Genomic DNA, 27,037 nt, shown 5'->3' on the forward strand with positions numbered 1-27,037 from the left:
TGCAGAGGTATACTCGGTCTCTAACAAAGCAAAGACTGCATTCTAACATTCCTTTCCTATTGTGGGTCCCGTGCGGCACTGGCACAACTCGAAATTCGTAGTTTCAAGAGAAACGGGATTGAAAAATTAGCGTTTGAAATAATCTCTATCACATCCACAAAAACTATGAACAAGTTTAATTTTTTTTTCTTTACATTTGATGCATGTTTTGAATTTTAATTCCATCAGCTTATAACTATGAATTTTGAAACATATCTTTGTGAAAAAACTCAATTTTATTTGGCATCAATTGACATCAAAATTTCAAAATGGAAAAATTTGAGATGTGCCGGTGTTACACGAAACCGACGATATCCCCACCTGACTGTAAGGACGTGGCCGGCGCCGTTATTGGTCTTTAAAAAATCGGGTCATTGAACGATGCACAGTGAGAAGGAATTACCACTCCCAGTCGTTCTTTCAGTTGATTCATTGTGCATCTTGAGTGGCTCGGACCCATCACGGAGTAGCAACCATTGATATGTACAGTCAGATCTAAGCTAAGCTAAGCTAAGCTACTTGGTTTTTGTTCAAATGTTTAGTTGGTTGGTTGCGCAATGGCGCTGAATTAAGTATTTCTATTTGTATGGTTCTATGGTTACTGTTGAAGTTCTCATTGATAACCGACCAGTTGGTTTTTGATGCTTATCTTGGAGTGCAGAATGTTAAGTCTATGGCTGAGGGCAGGGTGTTTGGTGGTTTAATCAGGGTGTTGGTTCCATCGTTAAGTAAAATTATATCTCTTTTTTCTATTAATTGCTCAATCAGTTCCCCTCTTGGGCAATTTGGATGTAAAGGGTTCCATAGTAGGTTGTGAGCATTGAAGTCACCTGCGAGAATGGTTTTTCCACTGTATTTATCAATTATGTCTAATATCTTTGAAAACGGTGCTCTGATTTCATTGTTATGCACCGGTGCGGGAGGTACATAAATAGATATGATTAGTAGTTGGGGTTGTGTGTTGAGTGTTTCTATTGCTATTGTTTCTATGGGATGAATCTTTGGCAGTTTAAATAATTTGTGGTCTATTGAGTTATTGATGATTAGGCCTACTCCTCCGTACCCTGCAGGCCTTACTTCGGTAATAAATTTGTATCCCGGAAATTTAAATGTTTCTTTGGGTTTTAGCCAAATTTCACTCAGTATGGCAATGTCTACCTTTTCCCTTTTCAAGTATTCTATAATTAATTCCCGAGTATCTGTTGGTCTAATGCTTGTTACATTATTTTGTACGATTTTCAAATTACTGTGTGGATTCACTGGCATATTGGATGTAAGTAGGGTGGTCGGTATTACCGACTTTTCGAAAAACCGGTATTTCGGTATTCATAAAAATAAAAACCGATAAAACCGGTAAAAAACCGGTATTTTTATTTCTTTCGGATTAATACAAACCAGGGGTGACTCGTGGTCTTTAAACCTACTTTTTCAACTACAAAGTTCTTAAAATCATAGTTCGAGAAAGTAATGATGATTGTCCGCGAGAAAAAAAACGCAAGTCATTTTCCCTGTACTATTTAAAAATAAAACTGAAAAATAAATAAAGATATGGGGTGTCGAACGTCTTCGGTAGTGGTTTTCTGCCGCAGTCTTATGCAAAAACCTGCCGAAGTAAGCCATTGCCGAAAACGTTACCTACATAAATTTGGATTTGAAATTTATTTTTTGCTTAGCGTCTCAGGTTGCATCTATGTATGGACGTGTCGCTGCATGATTATGTTTTTGCATTTATGAGTACCTCTGCTTCATTACGATCCAGATTTTTTTCTAAGATTAGGACCTCTGCGACCATTATTTTGATCTCTTGTGGTATACGATCCAGATACAACACTGGATAACAGTGTTTGAAAAACTCCAATGAATGAATCTAGTGATATGATTACGAAGAACATAACTTCGAAACTAATGTAATAACGAAAAAAAACATGCAGATTTTTATTTAAATTTTCTTTCACATCGCAAAACTTAGTTTCAAATTAGTGAACAACATTAAATTTCGTAGAAAAAAAACAATATTTTAAACTGTTGAGTAGAGTATATGAATATATACTCTAAAAAGAAATCACGATCAGACCAGAATTTACTTTTTTACGAATCCGAATTATTTTATTAACTTTAGCTTCTAATGGAGAAACGAAAAATGTGGCATATGAACAAGTGTGTAACTGAAATAGAAATAAATATTTGAAATAACTGAAATAGAAATAAATATTTGAAATAGAAAAAGCAGAAACTTGTACACGAGTGAGGCCGGGTACATTCAGCTAGTTGCTAATAAAAGCTCGCTGCGGTACGGGCGACGAAGCTTTGACCATGCTACAGCTATTTGAATTTCACTTTTTTAAGGAGCAGTAATTTTTAGGATAAAATCTTTATTGGTTTATTATAACACTTTGTCTCAACAAAAAATAAATTCCTAATCCAAATTTATATTTATTTATATTTTTTTTTAGTTTTACCTTTAAATAGCACAAAATGAAGAATGTCTTGCGTTTTTTCGCTAATATAATTGTGATTACTGCCTCATAATTTGTAGTTAAACTGGTAGGTTTTGAACCTACTCACGCGTTGCCTCTGTGAGTATGAGTGTGTGAAGAGATAAACTGTTATACTTAAAAATAAATGCTTTATTGAAGTTTTTCGACATATTATCGATACACACAAACACATTGTCTGAATCCGAGCAGAACAAACAAAAAGATTACAAAAATTGGTAAATAGGTGAGGGAAAATTAATATATATAATGTTGCTTCTGTCTAAATGTATTTATTATATTAGGGAGCTCACTTAAAATCCTTCAAGGGGCGATAGAGGACCATGTTTGATGAAAAAAATCCTTCTACTTATATGGTCAAAAGTCAACTACTGCAGAGTTATTCACTAATTTCAGTTTTTGGTTATGTTTGCCTTAAACGAGCAGAAAATTGTGAATTCTACCGCACTAAACGAAGGCGCGGCTGATTGCTTTTAAAGTGAAATAGTATCTAAACTAAAAGAATTAGGTACTTAGTGTCAGAGAACAACTAGTAGAGTAGACTCCAATGTTTAATTTGGTTAACAACAAACTCCATGTTTATCACACATTTCAGAGAGAAAATTGCTGTTAAGTTCTCAAAAACATTTGATTTCATATTTGTTCCTTTCTAAAGGCTGTCCTGTTCTTCCTAATTCGACATTTTTGAGACACTTGATTACGAAATTTTCTCAGCTTTTCAAAAAAACCAACAGAATTGAGCTAGCTATCATACTTCTTGTGATAGACCTCGTTAAAGGTAAACATAACCGAAAACTAGAAGAAGAGAATTACTCTGCAGTAGTTAAATTTTGACCATATGCGCAGAATTTTTTTTCATCAAATAGGGTCCTCTATCCCTTAAAGGATTTGATTAAAAGTGAGCTACCTTACACCCTGTATACATCGTCATGTGATTTGTAACGACTACCTTAGTGAGAAGCATTCATTAGCCTAACAAAGATTTATGAATATTGTGGGAAGTTTTTTTTCCACTTTAAGAAGAATACCGAAAATACCGGTTTTTTCGTCTCTCCAATACCGGTATTGCGGTATTGAAAAAAATATCGGTTTTACCGGTTTTTGTTTTACCGGTAAACCACCCTAGATGTAAGTAAGATTTAATTTGGTTTTTGTTATGATCAAGGAAAAAGTGTTAGAATGTGACTGTTTTTATCGGCAGTTACTTCTGGACTTCTGGCTCTACAATCTCTTTTAGTTGATTACTGATGTTTATTAATAATATATCCTGATCAATTGAATCAGTTTTATTAAGGTTTTCTAATATTGTATTTTGAATGGATTTGATTTTATGCATTATGTTGTTCAAATTGAATTGTCGAATTAGGTCTTCTTTTATTATGTTTGCTATTTTTTCTATTTCTGTTGTTTTGTAAGGATTTGGTTCGAATTGGTGTGGTGGGTTCGCAATTTGTTCCGGTTGTGGGAAAATGGTTTGTCTGGGAGGTACTGTTTTTTGAATGCGACGTTGAATAGAACTGGTCGTTGGTTCATTGTTATGGTTTGTTGGGAGCGGTGGATATTCGGTGATTGATTTGAGTCTGTTTTGAATATTATTGGTCTTATTTTTCGGGAATTTAATCGAAGCTTCAAAGAATGAGGTTTTATTTGTTGCCATATCTACTCTGATGCACTCTTGCCTATGTTTTTCTGGACAGTCCTTACTAGAGGCGGTAGATTGGTTTTCTTTATCTGATTTTTTGATTGTGGATTTTTGTTTGGAATTATTATCGTGCTGGGTCGATTGACTAGGTTTCGAGTCATGGTCCTGTTCCGTCCTTTGTGTTTTTTTCTCTCGTTTAGTTCGTTTTGACATATTGGTGTCGTCGTCCGATTCGCTTTCGTTCATATTTAAGTTAATTTTTTCTTTTTTCCTTCGAATTGGTCACCGTCCCCCACGGAATGGGGTCGTTGCCTATTTCATCTGCTTCATCAACTATCATTAAATATTAACACCTCTTACCTTATATACGATTTATTTCCTCTACGACTTATGTGCTACAATAGGTTATATAAGAAAGAAACAAATTTATGGAGTTAGACACTACGATTTAATCAATTTATACGATATTATCGGAATTCAGAATATTAGTTCAAACACTTCATAAATATCCAAATTTTCAAATTAAACAAAATGGCTTCTCTATCCCGGTCAAATATCACAATCCCGCTTTATTTCGCGATCCTGTCTGTTCAACGGTTTTCGAGGGAATGCATACAATTCTTGTGCGCTTGTAATGTTCTTCAGCTAAACTTGCATTTCTTGCCGTTCGTTTTAATATGCCACCAATTGCATCGCATGGGCCTTTACTATGAAAAGTCGCAAAAAATGCCACTCTGCATCGACGTTATATTTTGTTTTTAACTTGCAAATACTTGCAAAGTTTTTTCTATTTTTATTTCATATTGTGCGGCAGCTCCATCAGACATAAATATCGCTTTTTTTTTGACTGTATTGTTGTTTTCAAAAAACTCATTAATTTAGCAATGAACACCTGAACCGCAACAGTATCACGATGGAGTACTTCCGATATTATGATGAAGCTGATATTCTTAAGTGTTCCAGATTCTGAATAGTAAACAACGAAGGGATGAATGGTGGCTTGACTATTATTCCAATAACTACACGAATCACAAATTGATAAAGACGTATTAAAATGAGCTTGACTGTTCAATATTTTTAATTTAGCAATAACGTTTTCGTTTAATTTGCGCAAGCTTGATGAGCACCGATGATCAGGAAAGGGTTTACTGCATTTGGGCTTGGTGTATTCCATTTTCACTTCATTCATCTTCACAAAATGCAAACTGTTACTAACACTTCTGGAGAAGTGCAATCGTATTTATAAGCGAAAACAGATATTGTAGGTAACCCAGTAGTTATTGGTTGCGTACTTTACAAACAGTTATTATTAGTAAACAAGTAGCTAGTGTTGCACGAGAAACATATTTTTTATAAAACATTCGGCAAGGGGGAGCGTGTAGGTAGGCTAAGGTACAGCGCTTGAGTTATTTATCCAATCTTTTTGTTGTCAAAGAATGAATTGTATATTTTTGATCAAGCATTCCAATGAACGTATGGTTTTTGCTGGAGAACCACGGACAAATTAAGAAAAACGTATATTTTCCTAAATATTAATAATTTTTCGAGCTTAAATTTGATAACTCGAAAACTGATGCCTATAGAATGTTAACTACCAAGAGCTTTTTGATTCAAAATGACTCTCTGCATCTTTTAAAATCATCAGAATACAAATATTTTGAAAAATGTTTGAATTAGAATTTTTGTAAAAAATTAATCTACCATAAAAAAATATTTTTCATTTCTCTATTCTGGACTTTGTTTTAAAAGTTGCGTATTAAAGTCAAGTTTATTTTAACTCTTTTTATTTAAATTGAAATTTAATGTTTATTTATAATTTTTTTAGTCAAAAAAAATTTTTTTTGTACAGTGTATTTTTTTATGATGCATTTTTAATTCCCTACAATACTACAATGCTTTGAATAAAACCTATGCCAAAAGGCATACGCCCTTTTAGAATGTAACTCATGGGTGTAAAAAATCTCTCCATCTGTGAAAAATGCTCAGTTTTCTAAGCCAAATTCGTGTGCAAAGTTTCATTCAAATCAAAAATGGTCGATTAAATTTTCGCGTATTTCCAGGTCATTTGAAATGATTTTGCTCCAATGCTACTCAGAATGCGTAGATATATTCTTGAACAATATACTGATTGTTCAAGAATATATTTATGCATTTTGAGTAGGATTGGTAAATATTTCGACAGGCTTTTTGCATCGAAACCTGTGGTGCTCTAGAGTAACCATGGTAGAGAGAGGGTTGAAATCATGAATAAAAATTTTCTTTACTTCATCGAAAAATTTGAGCAAAATTTCATAGAATTGCAGGGTACAAGAGATTTTGCATTATTCATCTAAAATTTTTTTAATTGTCTTATCGCATTTAATAACAAAAAAAAAACGATAAACATTCAAAATATTCTGGCAATACATGAACAAATAACCAAATGTACATGTGTATATATAAACTTATTCACAATATATAGGTATAAATTATATAATTTACCTCAATTTGTCGTTATCATGCATAATACTAAGTTCCGCAATCTTTTTCATAATAGAAGCCATTTCCTCAGATGCCAATTTTCTACCAATGATAGAGCGTAGCAAAGTCAGAGCCATATGTTGTCGATCTGAATACATGATGTCTTGCTCAACGTAAAGTAGCAGCAGTTTCAATTGAGAAGTGCTTATTGTGAAATATTTTACAAATTTCATCAATGTAACTATTGCCTTGAAACAGTTTTTAACTAAATGGAAATTTTCATCCATTCGTCCTGTCTCTGAAGCAGCATACTTTTGTAAAATGTTAAGCAAATTATCAATGATTATTTCTACAGACTCCACAATGCGAGGAACTTCAATTTTATTTGACCAGAGGGAAGAAGTACATTTTACGGAGAGCGTGATAATTTTGACGTGACTGCTGTTCATCGCTTCAATTAGAAAGGGTATCAGTGGTTCCAAAAACTTCTCGTATTCAACTAACAAAATCTGATTTTTCTTAATGAGAGTGTTGAATATTTCCAAGCTCATTTCGATGAGCACATGATAATTTGGATTTGTATCACTCACAACTATGTTTTGATTTGCAGGACTCTTTCGTGTGGGTTCCTTAGGAATTAGGTGATAATCAGAATGTTTGCTGTTTTTTTGCACTGGTTTTGAAGTTTTCGGTATTTCACATACAAAGTTCGGAATGTTCTTACTTGTTATTCCATAAACCAGTAGCAGCAAAGATTCTACAGTAATGTTGGGATTACTGCAAAGACCGTCGGCTACTTTATTTAATGCTTCTTGAGCTTTTGTAATTGTTACTCTTGAGTTTGTTTTTGAAATAATTTCTTTGAACGGTATAATCAAATCCAGCGTCGATTTTTCGCTCATATTACTGGCCAATATCTGTAGGATTGAAAAAGTTTTTTTACTAAATTTTCCTTCTGGAGTTCTACCAATGAAACATAAATCTTTTCCATCCGATGATGTTCCAAAAATATCACTTATACTCATATGTAATACAAGTTGCATAATATCGTCGACAATCGAAGCATTCAATCGTTCCTTCAGAGCGTCGAGTATAGAATATACAACTGCTTGTAGCACTTGAATTTGAAAACCACGTTTTAGAATCGCCGATAAATGATCCAGAACCATTTTCAGGTATTGAGGCCCAACAGCAACAAGCATGCTCTTCAATGTTTCACGCGCAGTACTACGTACTTGTTTGAGATTGGATTTCAAAAAACTAATTACTTTGATAAACAGTTTTGGTAGATTTTGATCGAGTATGTCACCTGGCAGTTTTTGAAGAAGTTTAACAATGGCAATCGCTAGTGGAATTTTGAGCATATCTCTTTTTTCTCGTACGTAGCGCTCTTTTCTTTCATTTATTTTAATGGTATCTTGCATTTCTTTATAGTTTATGGTTGAAAACAGATCTGGTATCAGCTCTTTCAAAATATCTTCTACAATAAGTTCCGCTTTGTTCGATGAATTCGATTGTTCATTTTCTTCGCTTTTATTACTACTTACGTCATCTTCGTCATCATTAACATTGTTGTAAGTTGTTGTGCTGCAATGAAATTGATATAGGTACTAAATATTTTCAGAAAAAATCAATAAAAATAATTAACCCATATACTCGGAAAAAAAAAATGGTAGAAGATCGTATCAAAGATGAGACCGCATTGAAATAACTCTTATGAAACGAAAAATCAATTAAGCAATCGAGCACAGAACTTCAAAAATTAATTTTATATACCTCCTGTCGGGGTGAGGTTAAGCCACGGGGGTACTCAAATAACTCAACGTGTTTTAGTGATATTAGTACAAACCTGTAGATGTTTTGAATGTTCTGTTTATCTTCTTTCCAAAACTGCCTAAATATTGAAAATCGGTTGAGAAATGACTGAGTTAAAAAAAAATGTATGCCCTGAGGTCCAAAAACCGTATTTTGACCATAACTTCAGATTTTGGGGGTGTTTGGAAAATTTCTAGTATGAGCGAATGTTACACTCAACAAGACCTACAACCTCCACTAGATCACTTCAGAAGTTCTTGTGTTTTTTCACCATTTGTAGCACCGCGAAATAATTGTGGGAAAGAAGCCAAAAATTCTGTTTTTTTTAAATATATAACTCAGCCAAATATTCACCGATTTTCACAAAACCACTTTTGTTTGATTCGTCATTGAATATAATTTCAAAAGTTTAGTGTATTTGTAGAATCTTTCTCATAAAAAACAGGTGGCAAATTTCAAATTAAATTGAAAAATTGCGTGAAAAAAACTAAAAAATTATATTTAAACTTAAATAACTCAACATGTTTTAGTGACATTAGTACAAACCAGTAGATGTTTTGGAAGCTCTGTTTATCTTCTTTCCAAAACTGCCTCAATATTGAAAATCGGTTGAGAAATGACTGAGTTAAAAAAAATTGTATACACTGAGGTCCAAAAAACCGTATTTTGACTATAACTTCAGATTTTGTGGGTGTTTGGAAAATTTCTAGTATGAGCGAATGTTTTACTCAACAAGACCTACAACCTACACTAGGTCACTTCAGAAGTTCTAAATCGCTGTAGCACAGCGTAATGTTTTAAAGTACAGGGTGAAAAACATGCGCAAATAACGTTATCTAAAAATGTCCCCAGGCAAACCAACCCGATCAAGAAATCACATCAACTTTCTGCTCAGTTGGTACGTTAGGATATCGTCTCCAATGTGTTGAGGAAATATTATGCATTGAACCTGTGTCGGCTCAAAAAATAATGTTTTTCCAAACTGTACACTATTCGAGCCCTTTTGGGGTGGGATTGTGCAAAGCTATAATGAACGGTACAGTGTGCGGAATTCACATTCACGACAAAATTATATCAGTATACACCAAAACACTTGCATTGTTTACATAGGGTATTTTGTCTAGCTATGGTATTATTTGAAATAATGATTAAAAGCTTGAGAAAAGTAAGCTAACAACTGTTAGATGGAAATTTACAATGACGAATATCAGTTACGGAATGTAACAAAATTTTGTACACCTATTCTATATAACTGATAGAAATACCACAAAAGATCAAAATAATGGTCGCAGTGGTCAAATCAAAAAAAAAAAAACTGATAGACCTCCCAGTTGGTCTCGAGGTACGATGCTAGTCTAACAAGCCAGTTGTCGTGGGTTCGAGTCTCGGCTCGGGACGTTCTGTTATAGCGAATTTCTTTATTCCAGCAGCTCACCTCGTTTTGACCTGGAAGCGCACTAACTGCTGTCAAAACCCTTCTTTATTCGCTCGATTTTTTTGCAATTATAGTTCATTGTAACTGAATCATATTTGTGGCAGTCGTTAACTAAACATTTATGTGTGCATTGACGTGATTTGGATCAAACTCATTGCCTGAATGTGTGCATTACAGACTAAGCATATCTTTTTTGGCACAATCTCACCCCGGCAGACGGTATGAAAAAAGACACGCTATTTTTGTTGATAAAAGTTATCCACTATTTAGAATTAAGAAATAACTATATTTAATGTTTGAAAATGATAAATATATTCCTATTATTTTTCAATAGTCATTGTAATTAAAATTGATCAAACAGCGACTTATAATCCAGTTAAAAACTATTTATCGATCTATTAAACAGGTAGCACTGCCAGCGCAACTCTGTGGAACCATAGATTAAAAAACATATAGCGAATTTCTTCTTACCCCCAGCCCACCTTTTTTTTTTGACCTGGAGCCCACCTAACTGTTGTCAAACCCTTTCTTTATTTGTTTTATTTTGACCCAGTATTGACCTGGCGTGTTGCCCGAAGCGCACCGCAAAATTTGTCAGTTTTAACCAACCACCGCACGTGCTCAAGGCCCGAATACACACACGGCGTAATGACGCCTTCTCTATACAAATTAGAAGGCAAAATCGCACCTTCCGTTGGGACGCTTTTCAACCAGAACCTTCTAGTTTTGCGTTCCAGTGCAGAAGGTAGTCGTTCGCCGCCTTCGGCTGCGTACTTGACTGCCTTCCGTGTAGACGCATAGTGCCTTCCACACGGTCTTGTGTCGTCTTCTTTTTGGCGGAGGCGCTGGCAAAGCCGTGTTGTATCATTTTCCGCCTGCTGGTGATTCTAGAAGTGTGTTGCTTTATTTTTTCTTCCAGCAAACATAAATAAACATAAATTGGGTGGCATAACGACAAGAAGGTTAGCACACGGCAGAGTTCGAGCCTTTAAGGCCCGAATGCACACACGGCGTGACAACGTCTTTCTGACGAAAATTGTCAGTACCTTCCTAAAACCTTCTAATTTGCCTTCTAGCATCTACCACCTTCCACTCGTTTACACGAAAGGCGCAATCGCGCCGTCTCGAACTCCGCCGTGTGCTAACCTTCTTGTTGTTATGCCACCCAATTTATGTTTATTTATGTTTGTTGGAAGAAAAAATAAAGCAACACACTTCTAGTGTGACGTCACACCCTGCGAAGAACCCAATGCTCCGTCACGAGCCTTATAATTAAAGTTTAATTTTGTTCCTAAGAGGGCATAGCCTTCTGCTATGCTTTAGTCAGGCGAAACATTTGGTTCCCTTGACAGAGGACCGCGAACGGCTCTGTCAACACTCTATGTATCAACAGATTATGCCACAGGTGGCAAAGAACTTCGCGCAGCCTTCTGCTGTGCCACCGGCAAACAAACTCAACCAGAATAAACAAGTTTTGTGTTATGAACAAAACGCCGCCTGTACTTTAGCAGTACTAGATTAGGTTAAGAGATTAGTAAGGTAAACAGAGAATGGAGAAAGTCTCTCTCTCTGAGTTACCGGTAGGGTATATTTAAGTAGTGATGTACGAAAATAAAGTCAGTTAGTCCACGTTAATCTGTGTGTATTAATTCCGCGCCAATTGCGCGTACAGGGTTTTCTGGAGAAAGTCCTGGTAGGTTATACCCAGGGTACAGGTATATACCTACACATGTGGTGACAGCGGTGGTCTTTTCTGCGCCATTGAATCTTTTCTTTAATCTTCGGACGTATCTCGGGAGTCAGACGCGGTCGTAAACTCTGTCGTAGTAATCACGCTAAGGAAGCAAAAAGAAAAAGTAGTGGTTTAAGTATCTGTGGTTCAGTGAAAAATGAAATAGTTTTTCGGAGTTTTAATCCAAGTAGTGCTCGCGGAGGAAAAAGAGTGTGTTATTTAAAAAAAAAAAAAAAAAGGAAAAAAAGAGAACTGAAGAAAAAGTACTTAACGATTTATCGAGGTCAGCAGCTTGGAAAGTAGTGCTGCTAGGGAAACAGGGAAAAAAACAGCAAAAAAATAGTGAGGAAGAACATTGGTTACAAACTTTTATAGTGTTAAAAACAGATTTGGTTCGCGCTTGAAAGAAAAAAAATGTAAAAGTGGTTTATAGTGATAAAGAAGCAACACAAAACAAGAGGAAGAAAAATAATATGATCAAGTAAACAATTGTACAATAATAATACGAGTAAAGACGAAGTGAAAAATTATTAAAAATGGACAAGAACCGAGTGCGAAGCTGTTGCTGTGTGTGATAAGGATTTTCTTTACCAGTGTGTAAAAAGTGTGAAAAAGTGTTGGAAGAAATCTAACATTACGCGAACTCGATTTATTTGTTTTTTTTTTTTCAGACGAATCTGTCGCAACAGGAAGATAAATTTTAACCGGTAAGTTCTTGATTTTCTTCTCTATAACAAAAAAGGTTCATTTATTTCGCCCAAAAATAATGTGACTCCGTACCAGCGAAATAAACTAGTTGACATTTGCACGACCTGACTAATTAAATAGCAGTGCCTGCGGCAACACCGATGGCAAAGACGAATTGTAGAACGCAAACAGACAGAGTTACGCACATGGAACTCACCTTAATTGTTCTGAAAAAGAGTTTTAGCTCACTGGTAGCCATACAGCAAGTATGTAAATTGGGAGCTACGCTATCGTTAGCGATATAAAAAGAGCGTGAGAGCCTCTGCGATCGCGTCTTCACTTATACAGTATAGTAGCATATGCTAGAATGCTTGTCGTCCCGTTCTTATGCCACCAGGTTGAATAGGTGACGTATTTTACAGTGTTTTTGCGATCAGCTGTGCCAGGCACGGTCAAGGTCGCGGTTTGTATGCAGTAATTTTAATGGCCATTGGTAGATCGTGCTGCTGGCATAAGCAAAACGATTCAGTAGCGGTGAAATGTTTAGTAGGTCTGTTGGTTTTGTCACGAGAGAACACTCTTTGTATCAGCTTGTTAGCAGATCAAAGCTAGAATTATGTTTTATTTAGTTTAGGATACATCTATAAATATTTTAATTATGCCTACAATTTAGGTGTTCTCTTAAATTCCTCCTAGTCTGGTGCGTAGCCATGCGCGACCTTTAGACTGTGATGATTCCTGTGATAGTAGGTTAAGTTTGAACATTTTATTTATTGAAAATTATTTAGAACAGCTTTCCGCTATTTTCCATACCTTATTATCTCTGCTCACTATTCTTTCCTACTTGAACTTATATCTTCACCTTCTCTTTACTTTTGATCTTAATTTTCTAAATTTATTCTCCAGCTCACACTAGGATTTTCTTTAACTTCTGTTTCCCTCTCCAATATGGGTCGAATACTTCTTTCTATCCCAGTCGGGTCCAAGTGACGTTTACATGTTCTCTTCCTGTTTCTCAGTGCCTCTTTCTCGCCTAGTGTTGCCAAATGTATCGTTTTCGCCCGATCGGGGGGCTGTTCGCAACATTTCCCCGGTCCGTAATTCTGGGTCCGATTCTGTTGTCGGCCCGGTGTTACCATCATCTATCTCTAGAACAGCCAACACAGCTGTAGCTCTTTTAAAAACGCCACTGTTCGTCTTGATCCATGCTTGTCGAATGCGCCCGTCGCTGGCGATTATCGGTTCTTGAACTACCCCGCGCACCCATAACTTACGTTTAGTCCCCTCCACTATATAGACTAAATCTCCTGCTCGTAACGGTTTCGCTTCTCCATACCACCTGGTCATTCGGTTCACGGAAGGTATATATTCCTTTAACCATCGGTTCCACATCTCCGTTGCTAATTGCTGCGATCGATGATAGTTGCTCCGGAGTGCTTCGGCAGCACAGGGTGGCGGTGGAGTCAACACAGGTTCATTTGGTGCTACACCTCTGAGAAAATGGTTTGGTGTCAGCGTGTCAATCTCATCGGCTTCTTGTGATACGTAGGTCAATGGCCGTGAATTTATCATATCTTCTACTTCGCAAATCGATGTTAGCAGAACTTCATCGGTTAATCGGCCTCCTTCGTCGATTACCGCCAACGCTTCTTTAGTGGATCTCACTAAGCGCTCCCACACGCCCCCCATATGCGGAGCGGCAGGAGGATTAAAGTTCCATTTAGTTCGAGTAGTTGTTAATTCGCTGCCGCAATCTTCGTTTATTGCACAAATAATTCTCGCTAATTCTTTGCTTGCTCCTTTCAGGTTCGTGCCGTTATCGGAGAAAATTTCCAGAGGTGGTCCCCGGCGACAAATGAATCTTCTAATAGACATCAAACAAGCCTGGGTGGTTAAGCTATGTGCGATCTCTAGATGGATAGCTCTCACCACCATACACGTAAACAAAACAATCCTGCGCTTTTCCTTTCGTCGATTGACAGATACCTCGAAAGGCCCTAAATAGTCGATCCCAACAAAGCTAAACGGACGTTGAAACGGGATTAATCTCTGGATGGGTAACGGTGCCATCCTCGGTGTCACTGGACGATTGCGTTTGACTTTACACCACATGCAATCTTTTGCAACTCTCGGCACCAATCTGCTTATCGACGCAATATAAAACCGTTGCTTAAGTTCGTTTTTTACTGTTTCCCTGTAACCGTGACCGAACTTCTCATGGTAATGATGAATGAGCTTAGCTGTCACTGGATGATCTTTCGGCAATACTATCGGGAAACGAAGGTCAAACGGCAGAAAGGAAGCATTCTTCGTTCTACCTTCCATTCGTACCAGCCCACGTTCGTCGATTAGGGGGGCCAATTTATACAAGGGACTCGAGGTTTCTACTGTTAGCCACTGAGAAACTGGCTTCTCCTTGTTGTGCAATAGTACCTTGAGATCTCCACCGTATGCCTCTGCTTGTATCATTTTAAAAAGATATGTTTCTGCTTTAAGTAGTTCTTCCTGCGTAAGAGGCAGACGCTTTGTCGGTTTTGTGTGCGGCATAACTAATTTCAGCTGCCCTGCGGTTGCCTTTACGAGTTCAATAGGTTCTCCTGTTATAATCTTTTTGCAGTTACTGACAAATCTAAACACACAGGCCATAGTTCGGACGAGAACATTGTATTTAGATATTCTGTTCACGTTGATGAGAGAATTTGATAACGTTATATCATGAATCAATAAATAAGCTTTCAATTCCTCGTTTGTATTCGATTTTACTTCTGGCTGCACCGGCCAGTGCTGCTCGTTACTTGACAAAAAGTCTGCACCTGTAAACCAAGAACTTCCTGAGTGCAATTTCCACCCTTGTTTCCATTTAGTCACGCAATCCGCTTCATTTAACTTTGACGGCACCCAACGCCACTCTGATCCATTAGTGAGGCTAAGAATTTCCCCGATACGGAAGCCAACGAATTGTCGATAACGTCGTTGGTCTGACTTGATCCAAGACAACACATTACGTGAATCTGACCAGAAATATTGATTTCTTATGACCAAATTATGACTGCATTTAATAGATTGTGCTAGTCTAGCGCCAAGTACTGCTGCTTGCAGTTCCAGCCTGGGGATAGTCAACTGTTTGAGTGGGGCTACTTTGCTCTTGCTCATCACCAGCGCGCAGCGTGCCTCACCTTCAATAACAATGCGAAAATAGGCTGCACACCCATATGCCTTTTCACTTGCATCAGTGAATATATGTAGTTGGAGACCTCTAAACTTGTCTGACGTAGCATCTCCGAAGTAGCATCTAGGTACTTTAATCGCGCCCACCTCTGGTAGTAACCCAATCCATTGCTTCCACTTACTATAGGCTTCGTCGTCAATCAACTCATCCCACTCACAACCCGCTCTCCACAGATCCTGTACAAGGATTCTTCCAATTATCGTAAATGGGCACAGAAGACCCAGTGGGTCAAACATTGACATAACACAACTGAGAACGGATCTCTTCGTTGGGCGATCTCCACTGGAAAACGTCTGTCCTAGGTCCGCTCTAGGGGTTGCAGAAAACGAGAACACGTCTTCTTTAGAGTCCCAAATAATTCCGAGCACTCGTTCCTTTTGTGTCATTTTGTCTTGATGGAGATGTACTGCCTGATCATCGTTCTGCTCACCCAACGCTCGTAAAAATTCCTCTGAATTCGAGACCCATTTCCCTATCTCGAATCCCCCTCTTGCATGGATCAATTTTACTTGTCTCGCACGTTCTATTGCCTCTACAGCGCTATCGGCGCTGTCGAGGTAATCGTCAACATAGTGTTTGTTAACGATTGCTGCTGCTGCGTCTGGATAGAGCGCGGAGTGTTCTTCAGCGTTTAGATTTTTCATAAATTGCGCTGAACAAGGGGAACAGGTCGAGCCGAAGGTGGCCACGTCCATGACGAATATCTGTATTGGTCCCTTCTCCTTACGATATAAAAAACGCTGCGCCTGCTTGTCTTCAGGTCTGATACGCAACTGGTGATACATCTCCTTGATGTCACCGCCAAAACCGAATCGTTTTTCCCTGAACCGTTGGATCACTGCTGGAAGGCTCGTCAGCATATCAGGGCCTGCTAGAAGCTCGGAGTTAAGTGATATACCGTTGACCGATGCTGCTGCGTCCCAGACCAGACGAATTTTTTCTGGTTTTCGTGGATTCAATACCACATTTAAAGGAAGATACCATACCGAAGCCGCATCCGAATTTTGCTGCTCTTCAGCTGAAATTTTGTGTGCATATCCTTTAGCAACATACTCATCAATCTGTCGATCAACATTTTGTTTGAGTCCAGGATTTTTGGACAGTTTCCTTTCCAGCGCCTCCATCCGCTTGATAGCCATCGGGAAGCTATCTGGGAATTTACGCACGTCATTCCGCCACAATAGCCCCGTCTCGAACCGATTTCCTATCCTTACTGTTGTTGTTTTTAAAATTCGTCGTGCTCGTGCTTCTTCATTTGATTCAGGTACTTCGATAGCAATACCGGCTTCCTCTAAACTATACTGGCCCTTCAGCATGTCGTAAATGTCCTGATTGCTAACTGGGGTTTCTTCGTGTACATTCACGTAAGCCTGGCTTGTGCATCTTTCTGGTTGCGGTCCATAAACAGTCCATCCTAGTGCGCATCTTACTCCAACTGGTTCCCCAGGTTTGCCGATTCTAGATTCTAGCGGTGCAAATACATGAATGTTATCAAGACCTATCATTATTTTTGGTTCCTCGCGTTCTTGATCAGCAACTGGAAGATTTTTCAAATGTGGATATCGGCTAATTAGATCCTGAAAGTTTACACTTTGTTTTGGAAGTACGAGTTCTTTAACTGTACGAGCGTTGTGCACCGCCATTCTACCGCTACAACCTCTTGCTGAAATCATTAGGTTAACTTTCCTCGACTGGTCCTCATACCGTCTCACGTTCCCTGTCCAGGTCACCACCAACGGTTCCTTTTCGCCAGTTAAATGAAGCCTATCTACTACCACATTCTGGAGAAGCGTAACCGATGATCCTTCATCAAAAAATGCAATTACATTCATGCTGGAATTACCGGCGTATAATGTTACTGGTAGCATTCTGAATAGGACGGAACAGTTTTCCCGATTTACATTTTCCGCTTTCATGACTTGTACCATCTCTAACGTTCGGTGCAATAACGGGTGCGCAGCGTACCTTTTGAAGCAGAGTTTTCAAAAGTTTTTCTGGTTTACCAAACAAGTCCTTTAAATCTTTCATCACATCGGGCACTGACTCTGGTAGTACTAGTCTACTACGCACAGCCTCTAATGCTTCGCCTTGCAAGCTATCCTGTAACCGTTTCAGATTGTCTAAATTAGTAAATCCGCAAGCCTTCGTAGTATATTCGTAACTACTGTAAAATAATGGCCAAATTTCTGGCTCTCCCTTAAATATCGGTAAATGTTTTGATACTGCCTGCCGGGCAGCCAATTGTTCTTTCGTAGGTCCCACGTGGCCTCGCCCCAAACCATGACCTTTCCCCGGTCCGTGACGTTTTAGTAGCTCTGCAATCCCTTTCATCTGTTCATTAAAAGCATCACCGTCCTCGCTATCCCCATCTTCACTTGTGACTGCATCGTTTTCTGTGCTAAATTTCCGTGACGTTGTCTCTTGCAGCAACTCCCTGTTCCTTTCCTTTTGTTTTTCATTCACTTTACTATGTTCTCCTACTAACGATCGTAAACTCGTCCCTTGTAGATCGTTTGAATTCAACCAATTTTGAACTTTTCCTTTCGATGGATCGGCATCATTGCCCGTATCCTCATTTCGACCAGACGTGTTTTCATTTGCGGTGTTTTTAAGTAAATCCATCTTCGCATGAAACATCTCACGTAAAGCTTGCTGTTTTTTCAAAAACTCGGATTCCTCCTTCAGACGTTTTTCTAACATTTCTTGCTCTTGTGCTAATTTCTTTGCCCTGAGCTCACGCTCCTGCTGAAGCTCCCTTTCACGAAACTCTTTCTCTTGTCGCATTCGTTTCTCTTGAATTGCACGGCTCATTTCCAAACGTTTCTCTCGAATCAAGCGATCCGCTTCTAAACCTTTCTCCATTGCGTCTTGCTCTTCCTCCAACTGTTGAAATGATGATTCGAGCACCGATACTGAGCTACGGATAGATCCCACTTCACTTTTGGCTCCCGTCTTTTTCGATCCACCGGATTTTTTCGTGGACTTCGTAGCATTTTTCGGTAAGCGCAACTGGTTGGAACACTTAACACAATTCCAATCTTCGTGTTCAATATTAGATGTCTACCCGGCGCAACAATAGTGTGCCCACAACTGGCATGTATCGCACTGCACCATGTCATCAAGATGATCCGGTTCTTGACATAGCATGCAGTTTCTATGCGATAAATCTTCCTCCATTCTTTGAGGTTATGTTCGATCCTCTAAATTCTTTGATTTTGTTGGTTTTGTCACGAGAGAACACTCTTTGTATCAGCTTGTTAGCAGATCAAAGCTAGAATTATGTTTTATTTAGTTTAGGATACATCTATAAATATTTTAATTATGCCTACAATTTAGGTGTTCTCTTAAATTCCTCCTAGTCTGGTGCGTAGCCATGCGCGACCTTTAGACTGTGATGATTCCTGTGATAGTAGGTTAAGTTTGAACATTTTATTTATTGAAAATTATTTAGAACAGCTTTCCGCTATTTTCCATACCTTATTATCTCTGCTCACTATTCTTTCCTACTTGAACTTATATCTTCACCTTCTCTTTACTTTTGATCTTAATTTTCTAAATTTATTCTCCAGCTCACACTAGGATTTTCTTTAACTTCTGTTTCCCTCTCCAATATGGGTCGAATACTTCTTTCTATCCCAGTCGGGTCCAAGTGACGTTTACATGTTCTCTTCCTGTTTCTCAGTGCCTCTTTCTCGCCTAGTGTTGCCAAATGTATCGTTTTCGCCCGATCGGGGGGCTGTTCGCAACAAGGTCAAAGAAAAAAGTAAATCAATAAGCGCAACGCGCGCGGCGATACAATTAAATATCCGCCGGGGGGAAATGTTAACAGACAGCAAAAATATGTTATGATGAATGTTGTCGTAAGGAGACAGATGTTGCAATATTCTTATGAAACAGCTCTTAACGCCATCTAATTTGAACATTTACAATTTTAGATTAGTTGTAAAATTGGTTCAATTACACTATAAAAAATGACTATTTTATCTCAGACATGTTGGGGTAAAAATATTATTAAAATAATTGTTTGATTGATTAACAGATATAAACATTGAACTATAAAAAATGACTATTTTATCTCAGACATGTTGGGGTAAAAATATTATTAAAATAATTGTTTGATTGATTAACAGAAATAAACATTGAAGCTTTAACACCAAATGGTTCGAAACTTGGTGTTCAGATTTTTTGATGGCGCGACGAAGAAATTAGAGTCGGTCACGCTACGTTATCACATCTGGTCAACAGAATCGTTAGTGATACCTAGGAAAAAGAGGAAGAAGGCTACATAAGCCTTTTATTGTAGTAGTATTTATTCTGCCCTTATAGTATTTATTCCGCAGTACCTTTTATTTATTTTTTTTCAAGAAATATATATAAAATTTTATATTCATAATGGAGTACACGTTTCCAAAAGCAGATGCCATGCAGTGCATCCCAGAATTTGATGGATCGCTAGACGGACTAGAAGCGTTCGTTTATCATATCGAGCATTTTGCTCGGGAGATACCAGAAGGAGTATCACACGCTCCACTGGTTTATATTATTCTATTGAAACTAAAAGGCAGAGCTGCTGCCGCAATACATAGAATTAACGCAAATGCTTGGCCACAGGTTAAGCAGAATTTATTAAAGGAATTTGGGGATATTATACGCATCGAGGCAGTTATAAATCAAGTAGAAACATTGAAACAGGAGGCGAATGAGACCTTTCCTGATTATAAAAAGAGGATATTGAAAATTAAGGAGCAAATCGACTCCTACGAAACTAATTGTACGAAGTCATGCATGATAGTTAGTCTTCGATTACATTTTATGGCGGGTTTGTGTGACACCGCATTGAAAGAAGCTGCTCAAGGTAAACGAGCATTGAAGTTAGAAGAGCTGCTAGACGACTTAGAGGATTACTACCATGAGCGTTATCACATCGCGGAAATAGAAAACAGAATACAGGGCCTAGAATGGGTCGAAAGACAGCGCGATGCGCTTAGACAATTTGATAGTAGCAGAAATATTTTCACAATTAATTACGAAGACGCTAATTGTAGCAACAGCCGCCTGGGGAGAAATGAATATTATAATCACAAAAATAGGGATAGAATAATCTACAAGCAAAACAATTATGACAATATATGTAGATCTAGCGACGGTAATCGATACAATTACAGTTATCGCACCACACGTTCATGTCGGCGGAGTCAAAGGGGCTACGCCACTGGTTGGAAATATAATTATTACGGTCAAAATGGACCAACTGATAGGAGGTACAGGAATTCGTATACCCGGATGCCTCAGAAAATGCTTATGGTAGCCAACATTAATGAAAGAAGTAGTAATTCGCAAAAAGAAGGTATTTTGGATCCTGTTGCACAGGAATATTTTAACGAGGATTTAGCAGAAATTTGCGAAGATGTTGACTGGCGGAGATGTACCGATGAGCCCAGCAATATAGAAATAGCCGATTGGAGGACCGCATGCAATCACATAAGAGACAACAGTGCTTGTGTGGCTAAGCGAGTATATTACGATGTCAGAGGGCACTTAATGTTAACCCTACTGGCTAAGCAGAATGTCAAATTTACGTTGAACCTGATCTTAGATACAGGTGCATGTGCGAATATAATTAATGCACGCATTGTGAATCTTTTGAATGTACCGGTAAATACACAGGACGTAACCACTTTTGGAGGTATCGGCCAAGACATTGTGCGTACCTCAGGTACAATTATGTTGGATTTAATAGTCGGAGACTTTTTGATCCCGACGCAATTTCAGATATTAGAAAATTTGCCAAGCGACGGATTAATCGGCGCAGAATTCTTAAAGAAGCATACGCTTCAAATAGGAAATTTTGATTACATAGTGTTCAAGAAACACGGAAACAGAAGTCCGGACGACTTGAGTCCGTGGAGTATGCCCAAAGACGAAGTCCTTAGTCAACATGTTTATGTGGCAGCCAGAAATAGAGTTATGGTGCAGAACGAGTTGCGAGATACTAGCAACACAGCCCGCAATGAGGCTGACGTAGACAAAAACGAAATAAATAGAGAGCACCAAACATATCGAAATGAAGAGCCGAAGAACAATTTTCTTGACTCGAAGAATACTATAATGCCCGAGTTGGACCTAGACTCGAGGCTTGACTATGACCTGTTGGAGCACAAGCTGACACCAGAGTCAAAAGGAAATGCAAGAATTGAAAAACTACGGCAAGTGCTGAATTTGGCGCACTTGCCTGATAGAGAATTCAGGACAGTGAAGAATATGGTCGAAAGCTATGCGGATATATTCTTTTTCGAGGGCGACCAGTTAACTACTACTGACGCCGCCGTACACACGATAGAAACTTCATCGGAGGTGCCTATTAATAAACGACAATATAGATTTCCGGAGGCCACGAAACGACACATTAATAAAGAAATCGAGGAAATGAGGGTGCAGGGAATTATTAGGCCCAGCACTAGTCCCTGGAATGCACCGGTGTTATGTGTACCAAAAAAAACGGATGCTGACGGTAATAAAAGATACAGAATTGTGGTAGACTTTAGATCATTGAACGAAGTTACCAAGCCGTTTGTATACCCAATACCTCTTATAAATGAGATATTGGATAATGTTGGAGGGGCAAAATATTTCTCCTCAATTGATTTAAAATCGGGGTTCTATCAAGTCCCGATAGACCGCCGAGATGCGGCTAAGACGGCGTTTTCCACTCCCAAAGGCCACTTCGAATTTACACGGATGCCGATGGGGTTAAAGAACAGCCCCTCAACATTCCAAAAACTTATGAATACTGTTCTCTTTGAGATAGGGGACGTGAAAGCTTTTGTCTACCTCGATGATATTATAGTTTTCGGTGACACTATCACCGACCATAATGATAACTTGCGAAAAGTATTACAAGCTTTGCGCAAACATAACTTAAAAATAGAACCATCTAAGTGTCAGTTTTTGAAAAAGGAACTGGAGTATTTGGGTCATGTCGTTAATGAAGAAGGCATAAAACCCACCAATGCAAATATTAAGGCCATTCAAAGCCTTAAGCCACCCACAAACGTAAAAGGTATAAGGTCATTTCTGGGAACAGTAAATTTTTACGGGAAGTTTATCCCCAACATCGCGGAGAAGCGCAAGCCGCTGAATGATTTGTTGAAGAAAGACGCTAAATTTGTGTGGGGAAAAGAATGTCAGGAAGCGTTCGAATTCCTTAGAAACGCGCTGATTACAGAGCCAGTTTTAGTCCGGCCAAATTATCAAGACACTTTCGTTATTACGACAGACGCTAGCAATTATGCTATTGGAGCCGTCCTGTCGAATGAAAAATCCATGCACCGGCCGATCGCGTTCGCGAGTCGTGCACTTGTAGGTGCAGAGACCAGATATCATACCATAGAAAAGGAACTATTGGCGATTGTATGGGCCATAGAATATTTCAAACATTACATTTTTGGTCAAAAGTTTATCGTCTACACGGACCACAGACCACTTATAGCTATTTGGAGGCTCAAAGAGACATCTCCAACGCTGACAAGATTGAGACTAAAGTTGCAGGGTTTGGAATGCAGCATCAGGTATAAACAAGGTAGCGAAAATATGGTCGCCGATTTTTTGTCACGTTTATCAGATGGGACGTGTCAGGGGCAAGAAAGTTCACCCCACAGGCAGATAGCCATGATTACGCGCCAGCAGAAACGCCTGCTAGAGCAGCAGAAGGACGCTTCGGATGATTTGAACGGCACAATACAAGATTTGAGTGCAATAGACATTGCGGACATCGCTGAGGACGAGGATGAGCAACAACTCGTCAACATTTCATATGATGACTTTTCACAGGCATTATCAAATGACCTGATACCAAGTGAGACGGTGGAAGTCTCGAAGAGAATATTGGACGAGAGGAATATCGAAGCTCGTCTTGTCATTTTGAACAGTCGGACGGCGTACAGAGAACTTCAGACACTGTATCAGCTGTCACAAGGACTGAAAGACTACGTAGAGGATGGTGTACTCAAATTTAAAGACAAGAAGGTAGGCGGTTTCATAGTAGACGGCAGCGAAAGTTCATTAATCGATTGCCGGAAATTTTTTTCACAATTTTTAGATAGCTTCAATAAGAGCCCCACGGCAGTAAAGGCAGCCGGGGTCATTCACCTAATATCATTCAGAAAAATCAAGCAACAGGAAGTTCTGCAAATGATTCAGTTCCTAGCGGGTAAGCTAGAAAAACAAATAGTATTATATAATGCTAATAGCGAGCGTACAGTAATTGCGCCAGATCAAGTGGAAACAATTTTAAGGGAGTTTCACGATGCACCCTTAGGAGGGCACGTAGGAGCGCGACGAATGCGCCAAAGAATTGGCACACTTTTTACGTGGGCTACGATGAAACGGGATATCGAGAACTACGTTCGGCAGTGTGATTCCTGCCAAAAGAACAAAATTGGAAGATCAAACAAGATACCGATGCAGATCACCACAACCGCATCGGAGCCATTCGAGAAATTATACATGGATATAGTAGTGTTACCCGAATCCGACTTAGGAAATCGTTATGGTCTGGTCATGCAGGACGACCTAACTAGATATTTAACTGTCGCACCTATGGAAAACCAAGAAAGCCAGACGGTAGCGAAGACTTTTGTAGAGAATTATATTTGCAAATTCGGCGTACCGTTGGAGATAACGGTGCGAATTTTGTAAGCACACTCATGAAAGATGTGTGCAAAATTTTGAAAATTAAGAAAATAACGACGAGTCCGTACCACCCACAAGCAAATTTGGTGGAAAGATCTAATCGGGAGTTAAAAACTTACCTAAGGCAATTTATTGGCGGAAAACCGCACACGTGGGATAACTTACTCCCATTTTTTACGTTTCAGTATAATACTTCAGTAAACTCATCAACGGGGTACACCCCTTTCGAATTGTTGTATGGACGTACAGCACGCATTCCCACCTCCATTTACAAGCGGAATGGAGTGGACAATTTGACATATGAAACATATACACAAGAGATGAAAAAAATATTTTTCGACCTCCACGCGAACGCGAAGGCCAACCTAAAGGATTTAAAAGAAAAGCGCAAGCAAGTTTATGACAGAAAGGCAAATGAATGACAGCCCATGTATGGCGATTTAGTTTTAGTGAAATCAGTCCCGACAGGATCAGGTCAAAAGCTCCAGAATATGTGGAGAGGACCTTATGAAGTAGTGGAATTCCCAAGTGAAATGACCACAGTAATCAAAAACGGAAACCGTTTAGAGAAAGTTCATAATAACCGACTTAAACGATATTATGACTGATTATACGAACTTAAACTATGTTATAAAATAAAATGAAATAAAATAGGTTATAGTAGCAAGCACCTAAAGCTGTATGAAAAAGTATACTGAAATAAAATGACGTGAAGAAATATGAATAGTCGCCGATATTATGGAAAGCCTTTGATGGACAAGTGTCAAAAGGGCGTGACGTTTACTTGGGGAAAGACGTGGTTGAATTTATAGACAAAAAAAATAACCTATCGTGTGGGAACACAGAAAACAGAAGTAAATAATACACAGGGAACGTTTTTACATAAAATGCGAATTTAACATGGGATAGATTGACAGAGTACAGATGACCCCGTTAGTGCGAAGCAGACGTAGGAAAAAAATGGCCAATGGCCCGATAAAAGACGGACGGGAAGTAACAATGAGGGCGATTGTAAGGAGTTAAAAGAATTTAGAACAGCATTTGTTTGTAAAAATGCAAATGTTAACATGGGAAAAATATATAGTGAATATGAGAACGGGGTTTGATTAATTAAAAATGGCTAATGGCCAAATGAGAGAAGAAAACCGATTAATGAAGTATTGGAGATGACCTAAATAACGAACGACAATAAAACTAGGAGAGACTTTGGACAAGAAGGCTAAACCTTCCAGACGAGGGGACTACTGGCGTTAAAAGATTCCACCTATCTATTGTAAGTTAAGATTGGGCGAGTGGAAACAACGGGAGTGACTACCCGGAACGATTGAGATGAATGCGTATCAGGTGAACGGACAAGGGAGTAGTCAACCCAGTATGAATGGAAGTGCGAAATTTTTTCTTTTATTTCCTAACCTTCTTATCTTTCAGGAATCACTAGCAACAGGTAGACGCACCTTCGAAGGGTAGGGGGAGAGGTATTATGCAGACTACTGCATATCAGGCGAAGTGTAAGTAGAACGTAAGTATGACGGACTGAGACAGCAGTATCATAATTAAAGTGGCCTACAGAGTTTTTGTAAATCGGATAAAAGAATTGTAAATCCGATAAAAGAAAAGAAAAAGTTGCTATGAGAAAGAGAAATGTTTTAATGAAAAGGAAAAGAGCCACGACGGGCAACAGAGGTTGACAGAGAAAAAAAAAACGCACAAGAATTAGAAAAAGATTTTTTTTTTTGTAAATCGGATTGAGTTCAAGTGGAAAAAAAATAATTGTGAAGTAAAAATTCGTTGAGAATGAATAATGTAGACGTTGATTAACCAATAGCATCCGATATAATCAAGAGAAAAATATATTGTACACTTTAGTAGGAAAAGAAAAATTATGTTAACCGAAGAAAAAGAAAAACGGGCATAGTGTTTAAGTAGAAGATTAGAAGATATAATAGAACATAAGAGCCCGTACGCGTGTGAAATTAATTTTAAACAGCAAGTGGAAAAAATTAACGAAAAAAAAAATTGATGAAAGAATGGCAAAAAAATATATGCACCACTTGCTAAGTAGGGCAGCTAGCATCTAAGAATTGACAATGAGACGAGTTCCCGATCCTCGAAGACGACCGAGGTGATTACAACGGATGCTGAGATGGGGACATACCATAATGCCCAGTATGACGCGAAAAGGGAAGCAGACGGTTGTGAGGGGAGTTGAACGGCGGGTGTCTATGGTCGAGATGGAGGTAAAGCCAAACGATATTACCAAGAGAAGACGAGCAGTATCCAGTTTTTGAAGAGGCCAGATGTGCAACAGAATTCAATCAATGCGGGTCATGGTCGAGCCAGAATCGAGACTTCAGCGCGAAGAAGAATACAGCAAACTACACAGCGAAGGGCGTAATAATTTGTTCCAAATATATATTACTCATTGAGAGTTATTGACTTCCACAAATGAGGATTCGAGGTCAAGCCAAACAAGCAAAATGACGCTATAAAATTTTGCTCGTGTTTAATCAACTATGGTCTTTACGCACTACGCTTTGAAAATGTGCACACATGCTAGCGGGTAATTGGACACCCCGCGCAGACAGTTAAAGATGATAAACCAAGTGACTGCATTATGCAACAGAGCCAGTGGCAATCGCAAATCTTTTCGGCACACGGCGCATAACAATACTATAAGCCAAACAAAAATACAGCCGATCTATGCCAAAGGGACACGACTAACCCAACATTGAAGTTCAACAACACACTCTGAACAATCGTAAAACAACCAGCTAAACTGCAGTCTTAATTAAAATGCAATGGTAATCGTTGA

The 27,037-nt window shown here is 38.6% G+C and overlaps 1 protein-coding gene and 2 long non-coding RNA genes across 5 annotated transcripts in view; all 3 read right to left on the reverse strand.

The window, feature by feature from the left end:
• LOC129727018 (small subunit processome component 20 homolog) overlaps window positions 1-27,037 on the reverse strand; it is a 105,606-nt gene that overhangs the window by 31,544 nt on the left and 47,025 nt on the right. For 2 of the 3 annotated variants that reach the window (XM_055684378.1, XM_055684379.1), the window contains exon 7: window positions 6,658-8,223. The exons of the other annotated variant lie outside the window; for it this stretch is intronic. In XM_055684378.1, coding sequence (XP_055540353.1) covers window positions 6,658-8,223 — 1,566 coding nt within the window. The remainder of the gene's footprint in view (window positions 1-6,657; window positions 8,224-27,037) is intronic. 3 annotated transcript variants of the gene reach the window in all.
• LOC129727023 (uncharacterized) lies at window positions 12,383-14,173 on the reverse strand. The gene is made up of 3 exons (XR_008728465.1): window positions 13,119-14,173; window positions 12,972-13,043; window positions 12,383-12,913 (listed from the first exon to the last, which is right to left on the reverse strand). It is a non-coding gene; the product is annotated as an uncharacterized LOC129727023 (long non-coding RNA).
• Window positions 18,681-19,151, reverse strand: LOC129727022 (uncharacterized). Its single transcript, XR_008728464.1, has 3 exons — window positions 19,011-19,151; window positions 18,864-18,935; window positions 18,681-18,805 (listed from the first exon to the last, which is right to left on the reverse strand). It is a non-coding gene; the product is annotated as an uncharacterized LOC129727022 (long non-coding RNA).

This window comes from Wyeomyia smithii, chromosome 3 (genome assembly GCF_029784165.1).
Source record: "Wyeomyia smithii strain HCP4-BCI-WySm-NY-G18 chromosome 3, ASM2978416v1, whole genome shotgun sequence".
NCBI lineage: Eukaryota > Metazoa > Arthropoda > Insecta > Diptera > Culicidae > Wyeomyia > Wyeomyia smithii.